Raw genomic sequence first — 27,533 nt, 5'->3', positions numbered from 1 at the left:
CTGCAGAGGGCTTTAAGGCGCATCTGTGACAACTTCTGAGCGACTGAGCAACGGCGCCTGAGCAGCAGGGTCACATGATTCCTGATAACATCTCAGCGAGGTGAATGTTAGCAAAATCAGGAACTCCGTGTGTGGTGTGAGATTCTCACCAACTTGTGATCACTTCACTGGGAAAAGTGAACCCAAATTTAACTGTGAACTTGCCAGTGTAGGCATAGCAGCTTTAAAAAAAAAAAAAAAGAAAAAAGAAAAAAGGGGGGTTTTAGTGCTCTCCACTGTTACCCATGTTGTGTGTTCATTTATTCTCTGCAAGGTTTTTTATTACATAATTCAAATTATTGACCAAGGGGATTTTATTGCTGCATGTTCCATCCTCTCCTAAAAGAAGCCCAAAATCCTGATGGTCTCATTCAAACCTTTTCACCATGTGTTTCCAAAGCAACAACCTTCCGGGATCAAAATACAAATAAAGCCAGCATCTAGGTGCCAAAGACTGGCTTTGTCAAGGCTGGCTTCAAAAGGTCCATAAACAGATTGCATTCTGTCTAGTAGTAACATCCGAGTGCACTGGATTAGGAGTCGCTTTACGTATTTAGATTTATATTTTATATTCACATGGAGAGCTACAGCTGATTTGTTTTTCCAACAACCCATTACGTCTATTCGCGGGATACAGGGTTGTTCAGTTAGTGGGTGTCAAAGGTCCATGTAAACAACCTGAATCAGAGCGTAACCGCTGAAAGCCAGTGCCCCGGTAAGACCATGCCTATAATGGTGAGCACTGACACTAGACTGGGGGAAGATAAAAGAAATGTAGTCAGTATGTGTTTGCGTGTTTGCTTCCCTCAGTCTTCTGTTCCTCTACTGCCTGCTCCCCCTCCTTGCATTTGTCGCTATTTACAGAGTGAGTTTTTGCAAAAGCCGGTTAGCTTATCAACAGCTTGCACCAAGCTGAACACCCTCACTTATGTCTGGTTTCAGAAAACAGGATAAGATCAAGTGACCGACTTAAGAAGTGAAATTTTCCTGCCCCCTTCTCTTCCTTTCTGTTCTAGGGGAAAAGATTTCAGTGAGGCAGACAACCCTGAGGGCACCAAAATAAGCCAGCACTTCAAAGGTGCTCTAACGTTCTTTTATCATGGCGGAAACCTCCAAATTCTTACCGATAGAATAAACTAAGCCTTGAAGAAAATATTAAGTCCAGTGCGCTTTCACAACTGTAACCTGAAGTATTGAGCAAATTTTACCATTTGCTAGTTTGCAGAAGATCTGCTAAACACAGATAAAAGTACTTTTTTTGTGTAGAGAAGAGCTGATATGGAGAATAATAAAAGTGTCAAATAATCACAGACACAATAAACATTGGATGTAACAAAGATGGCACACAACCACACAAAAACACACAAACCTTGTAGGAGTCAATGGCCTCCCGGTCCAGTGAGCGGCTGACTGACACTTCTCCTGTGTCTACGTCAATTGTGAAGAGGCCTTTGGGATCCCGGTCAGCACCCGGACCTGTGAGTCGGAAGAGGAGGTTCCCTGACCTCTCTGTTGAAATCACCTGGACACACACACACACAAGCGCACAAGTAAACACATACAAAGAGAAAAATCAAAAGCGTCACCAATTTCAGTCTGGGTCAGCCAATTTCCTGAAGCAAAGAATTTGTCAATTACTGTTCCGTTTTCACAGTTTACTGAAAAAACATTTTTCTCCTTTTTTTTTTTTTGACATTTGAGGAAAAGCATCTTGATTGGCGCCACAAATCCCTGATAGCTAACAATTAAAAATTTATATCAAAGACAACTTTGATTTGATTTCAGCCGTTTGGAAATTCAACTTGTGCAAAATATGAAAGTTAGCAGCATCTCCCTGAGCTCTGGATGCCTGCTGTGACCACTTCTTATTTCATGGTAGGATTACTTTTAGATAAGAAAAGTGGAGCAGTTAAATAAATATAAAAATCCCTTCCTCAATAATTAAGTGTGAATGGTAGATAGATTGTCTTTTTTATCATTGGGCTTTGGGAGAAAGCTTTAAAGCCAGTCTCCTCATACAGCAGAGATGTTGCTTCGGAGGGCAGCAGAGTTAGTTGGCTGACAATTCTGTTCTCTCTGACAGAAATGAATTGACTTTTCTTTTTTTTTTTTTTTTGCAATCAGGTGTACTCACATGAGACTGTAGCCAGCAGCATCCAAAGGCGCACCAGCAGGAGTAGGGTCAGCGGCATGTTTGAAAAAGGGAACACACAGAAAACAAAGGCATGTTAGAGTGACACAGTCAACCCAAAAAAAAAAAATAAAAATTAACAAGACACAGACATCTTTCAGATTTCAAATCTTCACTTCAGGGCAGATGATGGAGGGAGAGAAATATCATAATAGTCCCATAAGATTGCCAAATTTGATGTGTAGGAAAACTTTAAAGAATATTGTACTTAATTGTATTCTTCAGGATGATTCTCTGTTTTTTTGGACAGAGTCGAGCTATTTTTCCCTCTAACCATTCTTTATGCTAAACAAAGCCAAATGGCTGCTGACTCCAGCTTTATATTTGCTGTAAATGAGAGTGATATTAGTCGACTCATCAACTCTTGGCAAAAAAAAAAAAAAAAGCTAAAAAGCTCATCTCAATCACAAGTTTGTATTTTGGATTATCGCTGATGTCTCAAAGTGTTTTGAGCATGACGATTAGTTCTTCAGCGCCATGCTCATTGCAGTCCACATTCAAAGTGCTGAATTTCAACTTTGAATACTTTCGGTGATGCTGCAGTGTTCATCATCTGGCTGCGAAGCCTCTTAAATTGAAGATGAAAGTCAGAACTTTAACCTCATAATCATGTTTTCATTCCACATCCCACGTGCCGGAGCAGAGAGCCAACGGCACAACAACACTGCATCAGTGTGGAAATACTTTCAGCAGACACAAACACAAACACACACTTCTGTGTTGTCACTTCTTAAAGCAGCAGCTTTCAGAGGACCCAGTGTCACTGTGTGTCAAGGACCTAAATGGTCCCCCTGCACTGTGCCTCATGATCACAAGAGTGCAATGAGGTCACCTTTAATGAGGCCGCGCTTCGATGGGATGGCAGCTAAATGAAGGCCTTTCTACTACCCACTTGAAAGAGCATGGGAGATGAGACAGCAGTATTAGAAGCCCATGCCAGATGAAGCCCGAGCCCTAACAGCCTCTCCAAAGCGCTTCGCCATTTATCTTGATGTCCCACTTCATCTTTTCCCTCAAGTTCTTCTCGCTCTCGTACGCCTTTGGCCCCCTGCTTGTTACTGTCACTAATATGTCCAATCCTCGACTCCTCCACCAAGCATCCGTATCTTATGCTTCAATCATCATTTTCCACTCCTCTCTGCAGAACGCTCTTGTTCTCATGCCCGCTAATCGTTTTGTTTATCGTGCCATATGATGAACAGTGAAAATTGTCAGAAGTTTAACAAAAACACAACGCAAGCAGACTCTTACTGTGGGCTGTATTAAAAATCCAACCACAAGTCTATCACAATATGTTTTCTTCATTTTCTCTCATTTTGAGGACATAAACAGAGATACACAAAGCCCACGTATAAACAAACACGCACACACACACCTGCTGCAATTGCTGTCATTCAGGACAGAGATATTTCTGCGCAGCAATCACAGTGGCAGTCAGCACCTGGTGAGATGTGACAAACTGGGTCAGATGAAGAAAGCCAAAAAAAGAATGAGGTGCAACTTTGGTTGGATTCACAGATGGCTCGGCGTCAAACTCGGGTAGGCGCGCGGGGAGTGGAGGAGGAAAACAAGAACAGACGCACCAGGTACCACGGGGAGGTAGGGCGCGAGAATACCAGAGAACGTGAGAGGACGTCGATGGTGCCAGAGAGGGAGGACTGTTGATAAAGACGGTAACTTCGGCTGAAGAGTAACTGAAGTGTCAGGAGAAGTTTAGTGTGATTAGGAGATGTCTCAGTGTGATACAAGCGCGATAATATGCACCTCACACACACATGCGCTCCAACTTGCACACACATGCTGGCACAGATATATACACCCAGTGGCTTTGTCTCCACTGAGTCTGTCTCCCCCTGTGTGCGTGGGAGGACTGATGGGAGAATCTCACCTCTTTCTATCAGCTCTCATTACCAACCAAGCAGACATGAAAGACTGCGGGGCTTTATGATACTGCGGGAGGATGACAGGAGGTGTGGCACAACTCTGCAACACCAAATACCTCTGAGCACGTTGAGCGAATGAACACCAAAACAACTGATCTGCTCCAGTTTGTGTGCATTTGTGTGTGCATGTTTATGTGTTTTGTGTTAAATCCTTGATTTCACCTCGTGTTTCTCTCTGTTCCTGTCAAGTGTCAGGAAGGGGGGCAACAAATAAAAATTTGTTGAAAGCATCTCAGGTATGTACAAATATGTACACCCAAAGGCATCTTCTCAGAAAACTTGCTGTGAAAGTTGTAAAAACAAGTTGTTGTTGTTGTTGCATATGAAAATCAAGACAAAAAAACTGCTTTACAAAGCAAAACGCACCAAAACAAGTCCAAAGCTCGTCCAAACAGCAGACACACATTAATGCGCACCCCATATCTGTGCATCTGTAAGGATTTCAACTTTAGTCAGTGTGTGTGTGAGATAGAGAGAGAGAGGGAGAGCGAGAGTGGTGCATGCAGCAGCTCTGTAAGTGTGGCTTCTGTTATCCCTATCAAAGTCATACAGCCAGCTGCAAATGACAATCACTGAGCATGATCAGACTCCTGGGACCTGACCAGGCCAGGCAAAGTGTGTATGGTGTATGTGTGTGTGTGTGAGAAAGAGAGAGAGAAGCAGAGGAAAAGATGCTTTTATTTTTTTATTTTATGAGGTGGGGGTTAACAGTGGTCTGATTGTGCCTTGCCTTGAATGTGTCTCCAGTGTGTGTGTGTGTGTGTGTGTGTGTGTGTGTGTGTGTGTGTGTGTGTGTGTGTGTGTGTGTGTGCAAGCATGTCAGGCTTGGACGAGTGCCGCTGCCGCTGCAGCCTGCTAATGAGTAAGATGAGTGCCGGTGAAGACGTGGACAGCGAGGACCGAGTCAACACAGGATGAAGAAAAGACAATGGTCCAAATTCAGTGTGTCTGCCAGAGCTGTGCTAATCCTAAACCTCATCAACAACAACCCCTCTGGGGGGCACGTCACAACCGGCAAAGCTGCTTTTTATTCCGTCTTCTTGGTTTTCTTTTTCTGTAAGGTTCTCTCATCAAAGTGAATTTCACATCGTTTCAACGTCTGGGGTCCAAACAAGAATGAGAATGTATGTTGACGGTTTTAACTCACCGCAGACACAAACATCAACAACGAACAGGGATGATTAACAGGCTGTGAGATAGACGAAGAGGAAAAGCTAGAGACTTTCTCAGTCTTCCTGAGACAATTGAGAGAATCAATTAGACTAAATGAGGAGACCCGCAGGCTGCCTCTGCTTTCTAGTCGCGGAACAGCCTGCTCACTTCCTGCTCGGGAGTTTAGATAGCACATTTGTATCGAATGGCTGCTGTTTGTGCAAAGATGAGCAACAAAAGCGGACAATGATAAGTAAGAGCGATCTGCTGCATAATTAATGGAAGAAGAAGCCTGCAAGATTTAACAGACGCCAGGTAAAGGGCAACAACACAGAAGTAGAAACCAACTGATAGGCAGAAAAAAAAATCAGGACACATCACTGTGTTGAGACAATAGAACAAAGCTGCCCGACATCTATTCCCTTTATAGTATTAGCTGGGGCTACAACCAAACCAGGCCCCCGTTCCTCTCTAGAACAGCACTTTATTGGAGCTGTCACGTCAAGTCAGACACGTTGTGTTGATTTGTGAGCTGGATCCTGAGGTAAGGAAGAATAAGCACAGCTCGAATAACTGACAACTCCGGTAGAGCACAGAAAAAGTTAGGATGGCTTCTGTGTTTGAAGTGAAGAGGTGCTTCATGCTGATACATCTGAGATTCTCGTTTGTTATTTAATGGAGCTGCGTGCGTGCTTTGTTTGTTCTTGTTTGCACTTGAGCTCGTGTAAAATGGCACATCAAAATTTTGATTGTGGCTTTTTGGGATTAAATAAAACATTGAATAATGTGTGAAAGCAGTTCTGCCACAGGCCTGATTTACAGCTATGAAACTCAACTCCTCCATGCATCATCTCTCCTTTCACTAAATCTGGTCTGGATGTGGAGTCTATCATCCTGCTCACTGGGTGATTGGCAGATGAGTCATAATAACGCAACCTAGATTCAACAACAATGAAAAATTATTTACAGAGACCCAACAGTTTTTTTTTTAATCACAAGAACTTGGCAACAGTGGGACAAAACCTGCAGAACCAGACTCAGGCTGAGCAGCCATCTGCTTTGACCAGCTCAATAAATATGCAAAATAAATTCACCATTTATTCCACACTACTTCGCCACTTACTCAAAAGTGAACTTTCACAGTCACAGCTTCAAAAGCTTTATTACTGTCTCAGACCAGGTTGGGCCAACCCTATCCAAATTCTACTTTTTAATATTTGGATTGACACCCTTTGCACATGCAGGATAAAAGGTGCTCGGCTTCGGTGAAATTACAGACGTGAGGCACATGATGTGAACACAATGTGTCATAAAGCAAAAATACATTTATCACACAGAAGGACTGACGGCTGTGTGTCATACTATCAGGCTCTAGTCATCACATGTGATTGGCCAGCCACAGGATTTAATGTGAGTCCTACTTTTTTGACATTAGAAGAATTGCAACGTCAGACACCCATTGGGGGAAAAAAAAGGCTTAAAATAGGAGACAGCTGATGGCTTGTAATTAGAAAAGCTAACACTCCCCAGACACTGTTAAAAGGTGAAAAATTAAACATTCACATCAATCCCAAAACTTTCTTTAAAGACACCAATAAATCCAGTCAAGGGGACCATAATTAACAATTTATACTGTATACATTAATTCAGTTATGTACAAGACGTTCATATGCATCATAATTTAAATTTAAAGCTTAAAATGGGGCATCTGTCAGTTTAAATTATTGGCCCATGAGAAAAAATAAAACTGTAAAATGTGAGCCCACATTTCCCTCCAATGACCTGTTAAATTGATAACGTTGCCTTTTTTAGTGGGTGTTTGCACTTCATCTTAGAGATGACTCTGCTGTAAAAAGCTCAGCGAAAACGGTGATATTTCATGCATTTATGAAGCCCGTTAAGGTTGTAGCAGTATAACTTTCACTTATTTTTTTTTTTTAACCAGTATATTACTTTTTACGTAATAGTAATATTCAGATTTCTTTTTTTGCACAATCGTCGAGTTTGTGTCATCGCTGTTCCCCAGATAAGGGTGTCCTCTGTTTCTCGGAACAATGGCCCTCTGGAAACAGCTGTGGGCTGCGAGGGGATTTTGGTGAGGTTGCTATACGACTCGCACTGTTTCAAAACACCATAAACTGTACAATCATTAATAAGGATGTGGCCATAAAATGAAAAATTGCTGTTTTGGCCATTATGAAAATACTTGAAGGGCCCTCTGTATTACTGTAATATACAAATTGTATACATTTTATAGACGTAAACTTTCCATGAGCTGTATCAGCCAATTATTTTTATGCCACACAGCCGGCACCACTTGCATCCTCATCTCCACCTGCTACAATGCATCTTGAACCACAGCATCCAATTCATTTAATACATCCATGGACAGGCTGGCATTATTGCAATTACCATATTTGCATGGTCAGTCTGATAACTGTAGAGAAAAATAAAAAGGAGGGGGGGACCCATTGTTCTGCCGAACTTCAAATTACTCACACTGAATCCAAGATAGGAGCAGAAAAATAACCAGCAATAAGCATTTAAAGTACTTGAGCTATGACTAACTTATCTTCCTGAGCACTTGAGGAGTCTAAAAATGTGTCCTATCAGCAGCAACTGGGGTGGCATGTACTAAGAGAAACATTTAAGCATATCAATTTCATTGCATGCTCGAGCTGCTGTATGAGTTGTTGTGAGCTGTTTATGGGCCCCCCAAGGGAGGGCAGGGGAGAGACCTCTGTATCAAAACAATTCCACAGCTAGCAGGAGGTGTGACATAGAGTACAAGGTTCTTACCCTTCCCCTGTGAGTCCTGCTGACAGCCAAGCCGCCCTCACGCCTCCAGCTCACACGCGCACACATTACACATTTTGCGAACGCGCATGCACGCACACATTCACATGAGTCAAAGTGCGGCCCCATGCAATCTCACCTCTCCCCTTCTTCCTACTGCTTATCTCCCAGAGAGAAGGAAGAAGCATAAAAAATGAATGGCCGCCGTATGGAGGAGGTAGAGGTTGCATAAGAGGAGTAAAGCTATTGGTGTAGAAAATCAATTTCGCCAAGTTGCCGACATGTACTTTCCATCGGGTAAAATAGCCCACATTAGCCTGTCTTCTCATGCAAAGCAGAGCGTGGAGGTAAGGGGGAGAGATGAATGGACGGATGCAGGGATGAGAGAAGGGTGGATAGCATTTGCCGATGAAAAGTGAGAAGAAGTAGAAAAGGAGAATAAATAGCGAGACTGAAGTAACCACGATGGAGGAGGGAGAGAAAAAAAAAACGTTCATGTCACATTTGCACTACGCTTCCCATTTGTCACATAAATTTGTCAAAGTACTCTAATGGCTGTACCCATTAGCTGACTATTTGGTTCAATCCAGAGAAGATCCATAGAATACTGCAGAGATCATTTATGTCCCCTACGGTCCAAACTCATCCGCTGAGTGTCTGCCATTTCTGCAGGCCACGGGGGAGGAATTTCAACAACCCCATGTGGATTACAGTTGTCCCACCCAAAATGTCACCTTATTGTTCGAGACAAGCCCAGCATCGCCACTTGCACCAACTGGGCATCCCATGACGCACGCGTTGCTTCACAGGGACGAAACTAAATACAGTGCAGGAATGAGTTGTGGTTCGACCTCTGCGGGGTACAATTATCCATTATGTGCAGGGCTCAGTAAGGGGTGTCTTTTTATGTTACTCTGCGGGAAAGAGATATGTGCTTGGTCTTGGTGGCTGGCCTTATCTAAAACAAAGTGGCCAGAAATTCAGTGGTGCATCAGACATTTGTAACACGGGGACAGACAAATGTGAAACTTTACAACAAATTGCTCATATCGTTTGGTTTGCTTGGAACGTTGACTCGGCAGACCACCCGACATAATTTCTCATTGCAAACACTTCGCACCATCACAAACGGCGCTCTTCTTAAACGGAGGAGCTATTAGGAATGTTCCGTGCATTGTGTAATGACACGCAGCTCGTAATCTGCAACATAAATATAATAAGCTGTCTCATATCAGCTTTGGCCTTTTCCACAGGGGTCAAGCTAGACAAATAAAATCCTTCATCTGGGATAAAACAGTGAAATAAATCTTTGAGGCAGCATGCTTTGGAGAATATTTTGTCACAGTAAGGGCCCTTGTTGAAAATTGATGATGTGGTAAAACTCTGTCTTAAAAATTAAAAAAATAAATAAATCAATAAAAACACTTAACTGAGATTCACACTTTCAGAAATGGGTGCAGTAATGTCATGGCACTCCTCGTCTACTGAGAGTCCTCCCGACAGCACGGTTGATAAGAATATAGCAAAGGATTAAATTGGATGTCAAACTGAGATGCTGCAGACAACTCCTTTTTTTTTTTTACCCCCTCCCCCTGAAGCGCCGTCAGCCTTCTTTAATGAGTTAAAGTGAAAAAAAAAAAATGTCCCTCTCCACTGGGAACTGTGGTTCTCAGCCACCATTACACGGCCTTTGTGACCTGTCTTTACAATTTGTTGTCTTGGAAAACTGAGAATGAAATTTTTAAATTGAATCTAGTTGACCGTATTTAAGCATCACATCAGAGGACACCTACAGAACAATGACCCAGATAACCGAACAATGGTGACCTACTATGTTCAAAAATGCTAATTTTAAAAAGCCTTTTCCTTTGGAACATTGGATCACCTAGATTTAAAAGCAGCCCAGGCACCTACTGCCTCAACCCCGGGTTTTTTTTTTTTTTTTTTATTCCCATTCTCCCCAAGTAAGTTGAACTTGTTTGAGCGGCAAACAAAATCTGCTATTAGAGAATATCTGCACTTGGTCTGCAACAATGTTTTGGTCGATGATGCGCATCAAAGAAGAATGGCAGGACCCAAATGTTCCTTCCAGAACATTGCATTGACACCGAGCATTGACGTCAGATTTGCAGCACATGGGCAGGATCCGGCCGCTACTCAGTGTCATCCGGACCCTAAGACTTTATGGAGCTAAAGTTCTTGTGGTTATTAATTAAACTAGTAGTAATTAAACTATTCACACCTGAGTATCATATATACTGCATCATTAGCAAAATATAAGGTTTTGAATGAAATAATAAATTAAATTCAGCACTATCTCCATCAACAGGCAGTAGGGAAAAAAAAAAAAAAAAGTAGCCATGCTGACCTCTGCAGGTGCTTGGCACCAAAATTTGACCAGCGAAAATGATGTCCAAAAAGAGAAAGGTTGACGCAGAGTGACAGCATATCTGTGCGAGCAGACTTTTTCAGTGACGATACAATAAATGTCCACAACGCCGATGTCGACAGGCTGGTAAAAACCAAAAAGTGTCAGCCATTGACAAGCAAGTGAAAATGTAAAGTTGCGTGAATAAATTGCTTTCTATGGCACTTATGCAATTCTTCCCTATTTTTTGTGTTGTTCCATGGTGTCATTCTCTGCAATTTCTCAGTAATGGGTTGACAGAAATGTGGTGCTGTGTAGTTACAATCTGCATTCTTTCAAACGTGTGTGTTAATAACACAGGTGTTCAAAGATATGGAGCTGTTAAGGTTGCACTGTTGCTTTCTTATGAAGTGCAAATATGGACAGATGTGGTGTTTTGGAGTGACAACCAGCATTCTTTCAAATGTACTGTGTCCAACACACACAATTTATTATTTATCAGTTGATAGGAAAATGCTTTCTGACTAACTAAGATTTGTTTCAGCTGTATTTTTCTGTTGACGTGCAGTTTCTCCTGGATGGGTAGAGTGATGCTATACAGAAATTTGGAGTTTTGTAGAATCTGCATTCCTTCAAAAGGATTGACTGATAAATGCATTCAACACACAGAATGTATTCTTGTTAGTTGCACAGGCAACTGCTCTCTGAGAGATTTATATTTGTTGCCGCTGTTTTTGTTTTATGTGCACATGCAAGTATCTGTAGGCTTATTTGTGGCCTCAGTTCAAGCAATAGATTGCAAGTAACCTACATATTTATGCTTTGACTCAGTCAATCCGTTATTCCGGCCCTCATGAGGTCTCTTTTGAACAAATCTGGCCAAATATGACTTTGATACCCCTGGCCTAAAGCATCTGACTGCCTCCATCGGCTTGGCCTTTTCCCAAAGTGCATCCCAGGAGCATGTCCTTCCCAGCTAAGAAACAGACGAGAAAACTTCCTCTATTGCATCAACTTTAGTTCTGATGCTCACATACTCATTGTTGGTGCTTTTGACAGTGGGCACATTCATATCAGAACCAGAATGAACGAGTTCAGGCGAGAGTGACTCTTCTGTTGGCTGGCCTGAGTAAAATAACTGACTTATAGGCACTGGTTGCTCATCACTGTTCACCGATTTTCCTTCCTTGGATGGCTTTTGGTAGGCACTGACCACTGCGAGCTGGGAACAATCAACAAGAGCTACAATTTGCAGTTTCACACAATTTGGCTCTTCACCGTTGCTCACATCTTGACGCTTGCCCGTTTTTCCTGCTTCCAGCACATCAACTCCTAGGACAAAATGTTCACTCCTTGCCAAATATATCCCAACCACTGACAGGTGCCATTGTAATGAGATAATCAGTGTCATTCTCTTCATCTGTCAGTGGTTATAATGGTGTGACTGTGTGTAGTACACTGGTCTGTTTCCATACACCAAACGCTGTGCAGTTGTATTTGTGCCATGTGCCTTCAGCTTTCAAGTGCTCTGTTCTTTGCACACCTGTTTTAATCCTGATCATATTTGAGTTATTATGGTGTTTGCCTCACCTCACCTTTCGGTAGTTTGTCCGCCTGCTTGGCTTTTTTCAGTCCTTTTATTGGTCCTTTTCTTTCATGACTACAGGATATGATGTTTTACTTATTTCTGATTTTCAATAAGAACAAATCCAAACTCTTCTGTATATTTATACTTCAGGCTCGGGACCCCTCCATCACCCTTCCATACAATGATGAAATGTGTTCGTTTGTAGAAAACAGTCATGCCATCATTCTGCTGTAGAGGGTAACACACTGCTGCACCAAGTTTTAAAACTCTTTTGTTCTGGAGGTTTCCAGTTTTAACACTTAGCTTAGTCAAAGCTCCACTCCAATAAAAAAGACAGCATAAGGATCTAAGACTGGATCACTTAATTTCACAAGCTCATTTTGATCAAATCCTCCATTATATCTGTCTCTATTTCTCTCTGCTTTCTTCCTACCAGCTTCCATACGTGTTGTATAGCAGAGGTAATTCCATTATATTATATTGAATAACATAAGTTAGAACAGTGACGGGCACATTCCTGCTTCCTGAACGTTAAAGAAATTGAGACGGACTGTCTATTTGTGACCATTAACATATGCATTACTTGTCACTATGTTAAGCAGCCAGTGATGGAAACTTTCATTATTTTAGAGATTTTTTTTTTTTTTTTTATAAAGAAATTGAGTGTTGTTCTTTTTGCACTTTAGAAATCCATGAAACAAGTCGGAAGTCAAAAAGGTTACAGAATAAAGGAATGTCTGCATTTATAAGATCTTGAGCATTGTGTATTAACAAAGCCAGTCTTTGTTATCAGGGCCTTTCTTTGCACAACAACTTCAGGCAGTGCCCTTTTTGTAGTTCTGTTATGGTTCCACCAGGAGACCCTCCAGCTGAGTGACATAAGTAATAAATAGGTTCACGTTAATAGAGTCTGATAGAAAGTCAGCCTGTGCTGCTGGTGAGCAAAGCTCTCGTCTTCACAAGCAGCCCAAACAACCGATGTCAAAGTTTCCTCGGTCTCACTTAAACTCATTCTAAACTGAAAGTCAACAGTGAATTGAGTGAAATGTTATAAAATGAACATGTCAGGAGATACTGTCACACACGAAATTCAACTCCAAACCATCCATAGCACAGAATGAGAAAAAAAAAAAAGTTTCTGAAGCGTATGGTTCCATCACTGGAGTGGACACATTTGAATATTGTCTGTGATTTGACAGGCCTTCATAATGTCACAGCTAATTTTCTTGAAGGAAAAATCTTTTTTAAGTGGATAAATATAGTACATTATTACAATCATCAGAATGAGCTTTCTGAATCAACTGTCTGTGTGCACTGGCCAAGCCATGATTGATCACAACACACAAGTAGAAGTACAAGTAAAAGTAAAAATAGACCACACAAATAAAAATAGTTTTAAATAGTGCACATATTGGAAATTTTGCTCGGTAGCTCAGGCAACTTGCTATCCCGGGTGAGCATTTCAAACACAAAGCCCAACTCAGTTGTTTCCCTTTTCAGTATAAATACACACTCCGTCCACTGTCAGACTTGGTTGGGAAATCAAACACACCTGAGTGCATGATGCTATTGTGCGTTTCTTACCATGCCAATGGGCCTGGGGAAGGGAGCTCTCTGGTTCTCAGTCACAATCATAGGAGGGACCAGCAGGGATCTTTTCGATCTGTGTGTCAGCGTCTGGCCAAGGCCCAGGATATTCTACAACAAAGGAGGGGAAACATATTGTTTAACATTGATAATAAAAAAAAAAAAAAAACCTTTACAATGTTTTGCCCAGTTACATTTGAAGTATGTGTTGATGGCTCTAATAATTCTTCCAACAACCCTACTTTACCCTGAATTGCACCAACAGCACATTAACACACACACACACACAGAAAGAAGGGAAGTTTGCATTTCGAATATTGAGGAATAAAGCTTGCTGCTCTTGGAGAGATTCCCAATTTTGATGGGAGAATGTACGTACTATGTAATTAGCAACGCAAAGAGGCTGAGCACCTGCATCTGGCAGACAGCCCCCCCCCCATGTCCTTACCCATTTGTGGAAAGCAGAGGAGGGGGAAGAAGAAAAGAGGAGAAGAGATTATCTAGACAAACATGAAATAACATATCCAGTGCTCATAGTGCAATTTAATTTACATTTTATTTTTTTAGTCTTTATTTCGCCTATGTGTTGGACAAGTACACAAGAGAGTACTAGAATAAGCAAAAGCATTAAAGCAGAACAAAGATTCAGAGAAATAATACAAAGAAAGGAGTAATGAGAAATGACAATGTTTTGGTGAAGCGATTGCATTGTCTCCACAGAAGGAGCCAATGTGGAATGTTATTTCTTGCTCTCAAGAACACAACATTATAATTTCATTTCATCATCCGCCCTCTCGTTGTGAACAAAGGTTGTTGCTGTATAACAGTGAGAGGCTTTCCTGTTTCACTGAGAGATCAGGGCTCTTCTGCTTAAATCTTGACACAGATAACATCTGTCATCTGGCCGTTAACATGGAGGTTCTGCCCCTGCAGGGCAGGCCGACCTGCTGATTGTCCTACCAGACACCAGCCAAGGAGACGCAATACATTCATTCACGTGTGTTTCTCAGTTGCAGTTTACATATTGAATTACACCAGTTACGTAATTTGCTCTCCTTAAAGAGAACAATGGAGTCCAAAAAAGAAAAAATGTGCATCTTTTGATTCGTGACTGAATCCTATGTAAAGTCAGAAAGTTCGAAATGATAGAAATGTTTCTATCTATTCTATATGCATCCATAAGATGAAAACACATGCATGACCATAAACATTCACTTGGCATGATTGAACTAGAAACTACCTGAACAGGAAGCTGCTGTCAAACTACTGGCTTCTCTCAGTTGTGTGCCCAACAGCTGCCAACAAAGGCAACATGGTTAGTAACCCTTTATTGATTATATCGTCTTCCCAAAGATCTCCATTGTTGGCTGCGCAGGCGACAATGTGACTCTGGACTTTTCAGTGTACGACATGAACCTGGCAATAGACATTTGTTTAAATGGAAAAGTAGTAGTGCGGCTGTAATAACAGTCCCCCCATGACTTGTAAACTACAATTTCAGGTGTGCCCCCCCGCCTTTATTTGACTCCACTGCCAGAGCGCAGTCTGCACGACGACTACACATGTAAAAATTATGCATTGTCAAAACAATGTTTATTCTTCCATAACAACAAAAACATTTATGACAAAAAATTTTTAAATCTCTGAAACATATGTGTTGACTGCAACCCTGCATAATTCATGCAATATCAGTTGGATTTTTTGGACGCTTCCCAACACTAGTTTCCGATCAATCCCATATAACCACAGGACATTGTCCACCTAAACCAGTCACTGCTAAAAACATTGACCAAAATGACTGCACAATAACAGTAAAGGGAACAACACAGCAACAAGCGCAGCCACTGAGCCCCGGGTAAAAGTGACAACACAGTCTCGGTATGAAAGGGAAATGCCAACCTGAGGTTTTGGTGGCCCCATTTGCAATGCAAATAGTCCCTTTTGTCCTTCATCTTTTACAGCCTACTGTGCAACTCTTTATTGACAATGTGCAGTGCACAGTGTGTATGCGGGGGGCTGTTTGCGTGTTTACTGTTCAGACTGCTGTTCTTGGCTGACAGGGACCCTGGCACCACTCTCACCCCTGTCAGGATGACGGAAAGAGAACAGGTAGGGGCGGGGGTGGCGGGGGACAAAAACCTCTGCCATTTGTTTCTGCATGTCGCTGACATTCAGACAAACAGAGCAACGCTGCTGCCACTGTTCAACGACCACTCCACCAACCGCATCACCTCTCCAACCTTAGCCACGATGGTCCAAGAGAACACAATTAAGTGGTAATCATAAAAAACAACCCAACCAGAATAAACCAAAGACACACTGAGTGGCTGCCGAAATGACCGCTCTCATCAAACCCACTGGGGGATGACCTTCCAAATGTCAGGGACATAAATCTAAAAACTGGACCTGAAGTGGTTAAACACAACACTGAACAGAACTGTTTGAGATTATATGAGCTATTTTGTGTGTAAAGAGTACCGTCAGTGGAGTGTGCTGTGTGTGTGGGTATATATACGTGACCAGTTCACAGGCGTGCTGATGGACTTTTAAGCACTGTCTGTTAAAATCCGCCAGAGTCTGAAGCCCAGGGATGAGCACATCAATCCCATCATGCACAGGTCTCAGCTGTGTAATGCTCATAAAGCAGGGGAAGAGCTGGGAGGCGAACGGGCACCGTGAGGTATTTTTAGTGGCTTAATTTGGGGACTGCGCGTGAGGGCGAAGGCTGGGCAAGACCACGCTGTCAAATTGACATCTTGTCTGAGCCAACATACGATGAATATGGAGAGGAAGTGTCAAGTGCTTTAAAAACCCATTCATGTTTGCAGGCGGAGACACTCTGATGTTTAACCGGACAAATATGCTTGTCCTGTCACTGCAGGGCATTCTGGGATAAGATGATAACTTTCACCCCTACTGTCTTCCTTGTCACCTAACTTTTTCCATCTGCCATTTTGCCGCTCTCCCTTGATCTGTTTTCTCACTTAGCAATAACTTGTCTTCCCACTTTCTGCCTTTCGCCTTGTGCATGTGTGATGAATAGCGTTCTTGCTGCTTGGTGACAACGTAAGGGAAGGAAGCCATGAATCTTTAATGTGTCCTGTTCATAAATTACTGCCGCACCATCAACCCCGATCCAGCCTTAATGCATTTGCTTCTCTTTCTGTCTCTCAAATGATCTTAAGGGTATTTCTGTCTGCTGAGGTGAATGACTTTTTTATATTAAAAAAAAAAAAAATATATATATATATATATATATATCTATATTTTTAAGAACAATTGAAAGCAATTGATTGGTTAGGGATGCCCAGCTTTGCCCAGGTGTGTACAATATATAGTGTATAGGGGGTATACCAGTGTGTGTGGCAGCATTCTTGCTATTTATGAACGTTGTTGTAAGCGGTGCCCGTTTGACAGAATGATTAGCTCAGGGTTTGGGGAAAAACGTTGGTGTTCCCTTAGTATCCATTTTCCTCCTGTTTAATGTTAGGAGTTTAGGCTGATCATTTTTTTGTTATTTCCTTTTCTTTTCGGGTGCTACTCTCTCTCCGAGTCAAAAATAAATGAATCTAAAATCATGTTTTGGCCGGCTTCTTTTGGAACAGGGAGAATCGGGGGGGATACATCATGTGGCGTCCCTGGTGCCCCTCGGCCAGGGTCATAGCAGCTATATTGAGAAGTGTCATCATTCATTCTTGACAAAGTGTTGGAGACCAGGTGAGAAATGGACAAAATCAAGGGCAGTATCTCAACGTGAAACAAACTCTTGGATATGTAGTCAGGCCAAACCATCAGTCATCTCTTCTAACACACAGTTAACTTCACTTATGTAGTGATCAGCACGGCGTACACTTGGCTGCTAGCATGTTAGGGACACTACTCTGCAATAAATCCTGCTTCCGTGACAGGCACAATGTGGACTTTGGGTTAGGGTTTGCTGGAACCGCTTGTGTTGTTGTTGCATTCGAATTGCGTAAAATGTGAAGGTGTTATTCTGTTGTCCTGTCTATCGTGTTTTCATAAATGATGGTAAACGAGACAAAAGAACAGAGGCACCTCTCTGTATGATGCAACGCAGATCAACAACACCACAAACCACATCAAAGTGGTCATACATTTGCACAATCTGCACGTTTCGGTTCGACTTCATTTAGAACTAAACCTAAACACGTCATGAAGGTCAGATTCATCGAATGTCTGTGGGAGTAGACTTAAAATGCAAGTGAACGTATGCATGCAGTTATGTACAAGACAACACAATGAGGAGTGTGGATGTGAACAGCACCATGATTCACACTTGGTTAACGCAGAATCAATTAAATGATAAAACACTTTTCGTCTTATTTCAAATGTTTAATTAGCCATATTAATTACTATTGTGCATGTGCATGTGAGTATACAATGTAATATCATGACAACAGTTCAGCTGTCTCACAGTGAAGTCATTATAAAATGAAGCCATTCAAAACTACCAGTATCGTATTTAAATTCGACCTTCTTGCTTAAAAACAATGGGCAATTTGAACGCCCAGTCCTTCAGCTTACTTACAGGTACATGCTAATATGTGAAAACGGTTATATATATAGATTAGAACAGTCCAATATATAGAATGGCATTGTTGGAAAGGATTAATGTGCATGTCTGCAACGCTTTAATGTTTTCTAAACCCTTCATGGCAGCAGAAAGCTTTTTAAACCTCTATCTGTAATTTCATTCATGATTCTTTTTTTCGAACAACACATTTGATCATCGAGAAACTTCCTCGTTTTATTCTCCTTGAAACCCATCACTAAAATAATACCTTTGTTATTCTCTGCTGACCTGAAAAAGTCACCCGTGTGTTGATCCATGTTTCCCTTGACTTCTGTCACAGTCAGATATTTCTCTCATCTGCAGCTGCTACAGAGCCCAGGGGGTAAGCTTTTAACTAAATCTGAGAGACCTGAGCAACTCATTTAATTTTAGCTTGCCAACTTCATTTGTCACCCCCTTTTTTTTTCTTTTTTCTTTTTTCAAGGATTTATTCCACAATTTTCACAGCGCTGCATCCCTGACCTTTCAGACTCCTTTTTATCCAAAGTGGATCCTTATAACCCAAAGCAAGATGCTGTACAAGGCAAAAAATCAACACTTCATGCCTTCTTTTTTCAGAAGCTCCTTTTAAACCATTCCTGAAAACCTACTCTCATAAGTTTGTTTACACTGAATTTGCCTTGCTCCTGCGAGGGACGTGAAACTAAATCATATAAAATATAATCAGCTTCCCGTATGGGAGTTACTCGGTTCTTTAAATGAAAATAAAAACAATAATAAAGGGCTGTTTGCATTCATACATGTAAAGAGTCATTTGTTTTCCGTCCTGATGGAAAAGGAGCTGGGTATAAACCCTTTGATCAGATGTGCCTGGTGGGCTTTGAAACTTATAGCATCTTTTCTAGTAATGATAATTGAAAAAGCATTAAGTAGAAGGTCTCTTCAAAGTGCAGTTCGGCTTTTTGTGCCATTTAATACCAATACCTCCTAACGCCTTTCACGCTGTATTCCCTCAGTTCAGCATTTCACATTAAGATGAGACAAAGCATATTTACAATCAGCGCAGCTTCTTTAAAATTAGATCCATAGCTAATTTAGAAAGCTGGGGTTTGTTTTGCTCCTCTTCTCAAGTAACATGATGCTAAGGCTTTGGTTTCCTCTCTATTTCTCTCGCCCACAGATAAAAGCTCAGAAGAAAAAAAAAAAAATAGCAAAATGTGCTAGCAGAACCATTTCTGCAAAAAATGGAGGTTGAGGGGGAACTAATGTAAAAGAGACAGACAATAGACAAAGGCAGTAAACAGAATTAATAAATGACAGCTACAGAACAAGCTAAGGAGGGATATTGTGAGTGGGATGCAGACAGAGAGAGGAAGATTATTTGTGTTGTGTTGTATAATGTGAGCTGTTGTGCTGCGGTTGCAAGATGTCACATCTTAGTCATCCCCAGAAAAGCCTTACTGAACACTGGAAGCTTGGTTTAAAAAAAAAAAAAAAAAATCTATTTGCCATTGCAGGATGGGGCTTTTGCTCAGGATGCAATATTACATTTCATTCAGTGCGCGAAAATGGATGAAACATAACAAAAGGGAAATAAATTGGCTTTTGGACTCAGATTATTTTGCCTCTTATCAGTTGTTACATTTGAATGGTGCCTGTTTATGCCCCCTGAAGGAAAGAAAATTTTCTGCATAGCTGCTGTTCTGCATAACACAACCAAAACAACACAGAATAATGCACACAAAAAGGTCCATATCTTGGAGCATGCATTTGTTAAATTGAAATGCATTCTTCCATTAATTCACATATTGATCGGTTACCAAAAAATAAAAAACAAAACAAAAAAAAACAAAAAACGGGGGGTTGGGGAGAGGGGATAAATTACTCTTTGAATTCAGAGATTTGCTCATAATAGGAAATCATTCATCAGCTGTGTCTCTCCCTCTGGGCCTGTGTTACAGCAAACTAACAGCTCACACCAAGGAATTAAAAACTGATTCTTTCCACCTTCGCTCACAACACTTATCAATTACCATCAGCCAATATTTTCTGCCACGATACCATTTGTTATACCAATAAATTCACCATGAAATGTTTCCGTTCTGAGTGAGAGGGGGAAACCAAGGGAGGTTAGGCCAAATACAAATTCTCACTGACAGGAGCATAAGAGATTTTGTTACCCCCACCCCGAAAAAAAAATGCAATCGCAAGAAACCTACGCAATGCCACAGTAATTGAACGACTTAGGAAAGGCATCAAGCCGACTGGATTACCACGAACATTATCCTAGATTGGAGATATAGAGTCCGGCGTCTCAGGGCAGTCAGTGTTGTCATTCCATACATCAGACCCGCGGCTTCTTGACACAAGTTTTTAAATATGCCATCAGTTAGTTACAGATTCTTTCGATGCTGCTGCTGCTGCTGCTGCCCTGAACACATGTTTGATGGGCCACTCGAGAGGCGTGGGGGTGGAGAAGTGTGGGGCCACAACAGGATATGGACACAGAAAGGAACAATAGATTTTCTGATGATATGAGTCCCACAGCATGAGAAGCTTCAACAGATTAATTGATGGTGAAATAATGAGAGCTTTTTAAACACTCCAAGGACTCTCCCTCTCTCATATGCTCCTGGATGTCTTCCTGGATGTCTTCCTTTTTCTAACGCCCCCCAATCCCTTCAGAATCCACCAGCAGTTGCTATTCATCTTTTGGTTTCTCACTACCTTTTGATTGTGACTGTGTGTGCTCTGCAATTAATAGCTGATCTACTTTAGTACACTGAAAATGATGAAAACATTTGTCCAGAAGAAAGATAAAATAGTTATTACTTAAAAAAAAAAAAAAAAAACAAGTTCGTTATCAAGCTCATAGTCAGTTAAAGGAAGCCAAATAATGAAAACTGTGGTGATAATGTCTTCTTGTTACTGTTAAGGGCCTTTGTTGACCCAGAGTTAAATACTGTTCCTCCCCACAAAGATCAACATGTTTTTTTTACTGTTAGTTTTTTGGGGGGGCAGTTTGTTTTGTTTTGTTTTTTTTTTTTACACCCGTCGTTGATAATAGCGTAACTGGATCCTGTTAATGCTTTTGCTGACCACTCCATCGAACCTCATTGTCATAATTTCGACACATCTACAGATCTCAAAAAAAATCCCTTCAGTCAGTACAGCCCTATCATAACTCGGATACAAATGACTCATGCCAAACGTGAAAAAAAAAATAAGACCCCAAGTAAGAATATTTCAAAAGCTCGATAGGTAAGTTTCACATCATGTCTTATCATGAAGCAAATGAAAACATACGAAAGAAATTCGAAATGACCAGAAATTAAAAGTTTTCCACAAACAAAAAGTGTCTCATGAAAAGGAGCACACACCTGCAGAGGATAGGCAATAAGTCAGCCTCTAGAAACTTCTTCTCTCGCACATAAGTTGCCAAAGACTAATTCACTTATATTTTCTGTGACCAGCCAAGTAACACCCATGGACTACCTAACCAAATAAATGATGGTGAGAGGCATAAACAAATTAGAGCCAGCTCCAAATGAAGCTTGGTGCTGGAGGAACGGTAGCAGCAGGACACTGAGCACTGCGGCAGGAAGACAGATGAGAAGGGAACGGGAACTCCAACTGAACCTGCTCTCCCCAGAAACCTTCCCCTAATTTACTGAGTGTATTTGGACTAACAGAAGTACATGGAGGATGTGAATGAGGAACAATGATGTTTATCCAGGTGGTGAGTTTTTGTAAGGCAAGGCAATTTGTTGGCTCGAGACACAAATCTCTGCTGATTGCACAAACAAAAGGACACATTTACAGAGAAGCTCAATGCTGGGGCGAAGTCTGTGACGGCCAAATTCTCATTCTCTTAAAGGGAAGTGGTCAATTACAATTCTTCATACAACAGAGCCTGCTGCAAAAACATCACAGCTGTTAATGCTGGTCACTGGAAAAGTGTTTTCTTTTCTCTGCCCCCCCCCCCCCCCCCATCTCCCCCCCGTGACCTCATGAACAAATAACAATGAATGGAAAAACATATGAAAAAGAGAAACAACATTCAATAACAGGAAAGTGGTTCCGGTTTGGTCTAATAACATTTTCCCAGGACTCTCTCAGAGCACATGTGAAGCACATGTGAAACACAGAGTTGAACCAGCGGCTTGTATCCCAACATGTGTAGCACCTTTACAAGAAGTAAAGATTTTCAAGTGCCTATGAACTCGATGAATAATTTAGGCCGTCCATCATCATACGTCAAGCCCGTTAGCCTGCGGACAGATTTAGTGCCGGGCTGAATTGCCGCTGCCATCTGCAACAGTGCTAGAAACTGACACATCTTTGGTGATGCCCACGATATGCTCATCGGCTTGGCAGAGCACAGCAGCAGCTGTTCTCCTCGCCTCGTCCAGAAGCTTTGACAAGTTCTTTTTGGAGTAAATCAAACTCTTTTTTGCCTTTGACCTGCAATGGGGATCTCACGATTGACATTTATCTGCAACTTCATCTCTTACTGAGGATCTCAGGCCTGGGTTTGATTTATAACACACATCTTTTTATTTGTTCATTATTTTCATTTACTTTTTTAAAAAACTGATGCCCAGGACTACTTTATACCTGCTTTGCACAACTTATTTTTCTGCCACTGCACATTTGGTTTTGAACATTATGTGTGCTCACCACCAGCCTGATATAATGTGAGGTGAAGCAATTATGTTAATTGATGATAATTAAGGTCCCATGAATGTGCCTCACGTTCATGACGGATGAGAATTCATCAACATATGCATTAATATGACTGACAACAGATGCCTCTGAACATTTAATGAATTTGGTTTTTAAAATTTTTAATCTGCAATTAAGATCCCTTAATGTCTGAATGACAGCCGGGCCCTGTATTTACATCTCCAAGCTAACTTTCCGCATTGAACTTTTCATCTGCCTCCTCTTTTGCGGGAATATTTTAAAGAATATGGAAATGACTTGGACCATGATAATGTAAATTTTGCACTAAATACTCTTGTTTACCAACAAGTATTGTCATTTAAATATAATTAATGATTACGCCCAACAATACAGTACAGTAACTGCTTTAGCCTTTAATGAAGCATCCCCTCGTCAATTTTGACAAAGTTTGCAAAAAGAAACACTGATTTGGAAATAACATCCAGAGCCAGAGCTACTCACCCTAAGAGTGTGTGACGACTGAAGCAGCAGTCCAGTGATTTCCACCCGTGCCATGTCATCTGTATGTGCACTGACCCCGCGGATGAAGAGGGTTGGCTGGCTGTACAGGATGTCTTCAAGTGGAACCAGATTCAGGTCCCCGTCCACCTGGAAGTTGGGGTCCGAAACCTCAAACGTTACATCTTCATTTCCCGCGCAGTCATCAAACTCAACTGGAGGACACACACAGATATGGGCAGATGTTATACCTTCACTGTAAACACACTACAAAGGAAATGCAAAAATAATCCAGGGAAACAAGTATTCCTCGACCTTTAAGATAAACAGACAGCACATAGAGAGAGCACAGTAATCTGAAGGGCTTTGTCAGATGCGTTACAATGAAAGTCAGCAATATCCGCTCAGACAAATGTGCTACAATATTTATGACCCACTGCATAACTCGCTGCATTTTAAACTTATTAATGAGTCTGACTTGCTCTTGTAGGAATTGTTTATACCACAGAGAATGCAGTGGCACCGATGGACTTGAGGGACTGGACTGGATAGGAGAATGTAAAGTATGAGAGAGAGAGAGTGTCACCTTTGAGTAATGTGCATGTGACGTGTGCATGTGAGCTTGTCTTCTTTGACTGAGGGAGATATTGCCAAGGACTCTACAGGGCTTTATCCCCTCTGATCATGTTCATCCTCTCTTTATCTCTCCCACACAGTCCCCTCTGTGTCACAACATGATCCCCGTGTCCTCCCCCAACCCTCCTTCATCCTTCACCCCCCCTTTACCTCTGCCTCTTGCCTTTGGAGTCCGGCGTCCCAGAGTATGTCTGCATTTGTGAATGTGCTCATGTGTTGTTTATTGCTGAAGCAAATGCAACAGAATTGACTAGGTAAGACTGTGCAACGCTGAGGGTGCATATCAAAGTGCAAAAATAATTTCAAGCTTGCGAACTTCTCTACCTCAGACATATGGTGGCTTACATAAGTCCGTATTACTCGCTTTTGAAAATTCTGTTTGAAATCAACGTTTCGTGCATCAGAAACGTGATGAGCAGGATATTCCATATGGCAATCATTATTCATCATAGCTGTTCAGAAGGTACACACAAGAACTGGTAATTGAAAATCACCAGGTGAAGGAAATTCCTCACAAAATGCACATACTGTACAGCAGTCTGTGTATCAGTGACCCTGGCTGATGCTAAAAGTTCTGCTATTTCTCAGAAATGTACTCCTCTTGGATACTCCATAACAGCAACCACTGGCAGCTGCATCCCACAAATCAGTGTCATCAGTTGTATAGAAAAGGAGCATTAACTTGCCCATTTGGCAATTCTAAGTAATTCCAATTGTGTATTTTAGGGACCATTTCTGTTAAATTATCCTGATCAGAACTACCAACATGTTTGTATATGCAAGTTGGTAAGAAAGGGGATGATAAGGACGGGTGAAACACAGCAAACATCAGATACTTGATTATTTCAGCTGTTATTACAAGCTGCTGATAAGATGCAGAGTCAAGGCATGCAAAGCCGACTTTTATTAAAGTTTAACATCCATTTTTATTCATCTCATCCAAACTATTTATTTATCCATCGTGCTCTCCATGCTTACTTTCATGTTACTATGCAGAAACAAAGGCTGATTTAAACTCAATCCATACACGTCTCCTATCATGTTAGCACACAAGAGAAGTGGGAATCAAGCCTACGGTCAGTACTGCCCTGACTATAAAATCAATAGACTGAAGTCTATCAAAGCTCTCATTTAGTGCACTTAACCTTTGTGACTGTTTAGTCTGCTTCTTTTATCACTCTTGCTGCAGACATTTTAAGATCTTCCCCCCTGGACAGAATCGTTTTCTGCCATCTGGTTGAGGCAAAGAAGAGAATACCAACGTGAAGAATCAAGAAGGAAGGAAAAAGACAATCAAATGAAGAAAATGATGAGGCTCCAAATGCCACTGAGGGAGAGCTACAAAGTCAACAACCTACTCTCGAGGAAAACAGGGCTCCATCTCAATGCTTAACTCGCACTTCTAAGCCAAAGCATGAAAGATGTGTTCATTTCCATTCCCATTACAAGCCTCAGATTTATTTCAATAACACGGGCGCGCTCATTAGAGCCTGCAAATTGCAGCGCCAAACAGTGTCAGTGGCATTTCAAAGGCAGCCAGAGAGTGTTTGATGGTATTCTAATGTTGTAAGGTTTTGGAGGGATTTTAGAAGAGAGCATGATGAGCTGGCGGCTTTGAAGTCAGGCAACAATGATAAAGTTACCCCACTCACCACCATCGCCGCCCACCCACCCACTCATTTTCTTTCTTCATAGTGCTGGCTCAGGGTGCAAACAACTTTGTATAGCATGGATTATGGTCCGCCAAAGTCCCTCATTGATGCCTCAGGAGGAGAAGGACGGCGGGTGTGTAACTTCTTCCTCAAAACTGCCATTGAACTTCCTTGAAGGCAAAAAACTTCCACAGAGTTGGTGATGGCAAATGTGCGAGAAACGTGGCCACACTGGACCTTGGTTGTTTAAGGCTTTATTGCCCATTTCACAAGCTTTCATGGCACCAAAGACACCACTTAAAAAGTCTTGGCAACGCGAACGTCTTCGCCAAATTCCTTTGGCATTATGGAACCGAGCCAAAATTTCATTCACAGAGCATTCCACACAACAAGTGTTGTGTCATCCAAATCTCATACATGCAAGATCAAGTGACGGCGCTATCAAAAATATTTCTTAGAGCGAGAAGTTGAATGTGTAGTTAAATTTAAAATCGATAACTAAAAGCTTCACACACAGTCATGTCAGATAGCCTTCAACAGATCAAACATATATAAAATGTTTACCAGAATAATTAGAGAAAATCATCAGCACCCAAAGCTGCAATCATGTTTTCGGCATCTCAAGGATAAAAAAGGGTATTTTGATATCCAACATTACCCAAGTGTATTTACACTTGATTTCTTTGTCAGCACACAAATTAGATTTTAGCTGCCTGTGTCAGGTACTGCAGTTTTTCTTTGAGGGTTCTTTTTTTTTTTTTTTTTTTTTGAAGACAATTTTCTGTTTTGTAACTAAATGTCAAGTCTCCATGATGGCAGAGATGAGAATCAGAGGAGTAATCTCAAAGGTGGTAGCGCCGGTGTGTTTGAGCTGATAGCTGTCATGTCTAACCAGACAGTGTGCTCAGCCTCATAAAAAAGGCTCTAGAGAACGCCGTCCTCAAATAATCGGTCAGCATTAGAGGGGAAGCCGCATTTAAAAATGTATTTTGCACGCTGAATTGCATTTTACCCCAGGGTTTCCAATCACAAAGCATTGTATAAGGCGTATTACAGGGATTTATTTGTAACAAGGTTTGGGCTTTTCATCTGAAAAGATAGTGGTTGGACAGATTTTGCCAACTAGGGGGTTTCTGACAGCAGACTCATTCATCTTGGGATGATTAAGAACCCCCACTTCCACCTTCACTGCCAGTCCATCCAATCTCATCCTGCCTGATGTTAGGAGTGTTCATCATCAGCTTGAACAAGACAGTGTATAGCATTATGGTATTTTTCTGTCGTTCATAGCAGGTGATGGATATACAAAGCATGGTGCTTGTCAGTGTAATGCATGTCATTGTGTTTGCGTCTGTAGGCTCGAGGGCTGTTGACCACACTTTGATGTATGGCACTGTCCAACAGCAAAAGCCAATTAAGATAGTTACTTTTTTTTCTTTTTTTTTTAAACATTTCTTTCTGATCTCCGACAGCATCAGAGTCTTCACGTGTGCTGTGAAAGGCCAAGCATGCTAACTATCTGGTTATATGTTTATGTTCTCGCTAAACACATATTGTGCCTTTAATTTCTTCTGTCTTTCTTACTCACCCCCTCTCTGTATTTTTCTTTTTTCTATCAACACATCCATTATCCATCGAGCTTATCCGTGAGGGCAGCATGACGGTGGGGTTGGAGATGGCATGTCTGACATGCATGCCTTTGGACTGTGGGAGGAAGCACCAGAAGGGAACTCAGGCAGGTAGACAGGGAGACCTCCACACAGAAAGCCTGGAGGTTTTGAACCCAGAGCCATCTTAATGTGAAGTGACAATGTTAACCACTGTTTGACCTGGCTGAGAAACAAATTTGTAATGTGTTGAAGA

At 41.5% G+C, this 27,533-nt stretch overlaps 1 protein-coding gene across 1 annotated transcript in view; it reads right to left on the bottom strand.

The window, feature by feature from the left end:
* The window catches only part of cdh13 (cadherin 13, H-cadherin (heart)), a 268,654-nt gene that overhangs the window by 147,315 nt on the left and 93,806 nt on the right, over window positions 1-27,533 (bottom strand). The window contains exons 3-6 of the mRNA XM_029523215.1: window positions 23,386-23,597; window positions 13,662-13,775; window positions 2,174-2,179; window positions 1,409-1,561 (exon numbers count right to left, since the gene is read on the bottom strand). Coding sequence (XP_029379075.1) covers window positions 1,409-1,561; window positions 2,174-2,179; window positions 13,662-13,775; window positions 23,386-23,597 — 485 coding nt within the window. The remainder of the gene's footprint in view (window positions 1-1,408; window positions 1,562-2,173; window positions 2,180-13,661; window positions 13,776-23,385; window positions 23,598-27,533) is intronic.

The sequence above is a fragment of the Echeneis naucrates genome, chromosome 16, assembly GCF_900963305.1.
Source record: "Echeneis naucrates chromosome 16, fEcheNa1.1, whole genome shotgun sequence".
NCBI classification, from domain to species: domain Eukaryota; kingdom Metazoa; phylum Chordata; class Actinopteri; order Carangiformes; family Echeneidae; genus Echeneis; species Echeneis naucrates.
Note: the sequence above shows the minus strand (reverse complement) of the source record. Positions and strands in the feature narration are given on the sequence as shown.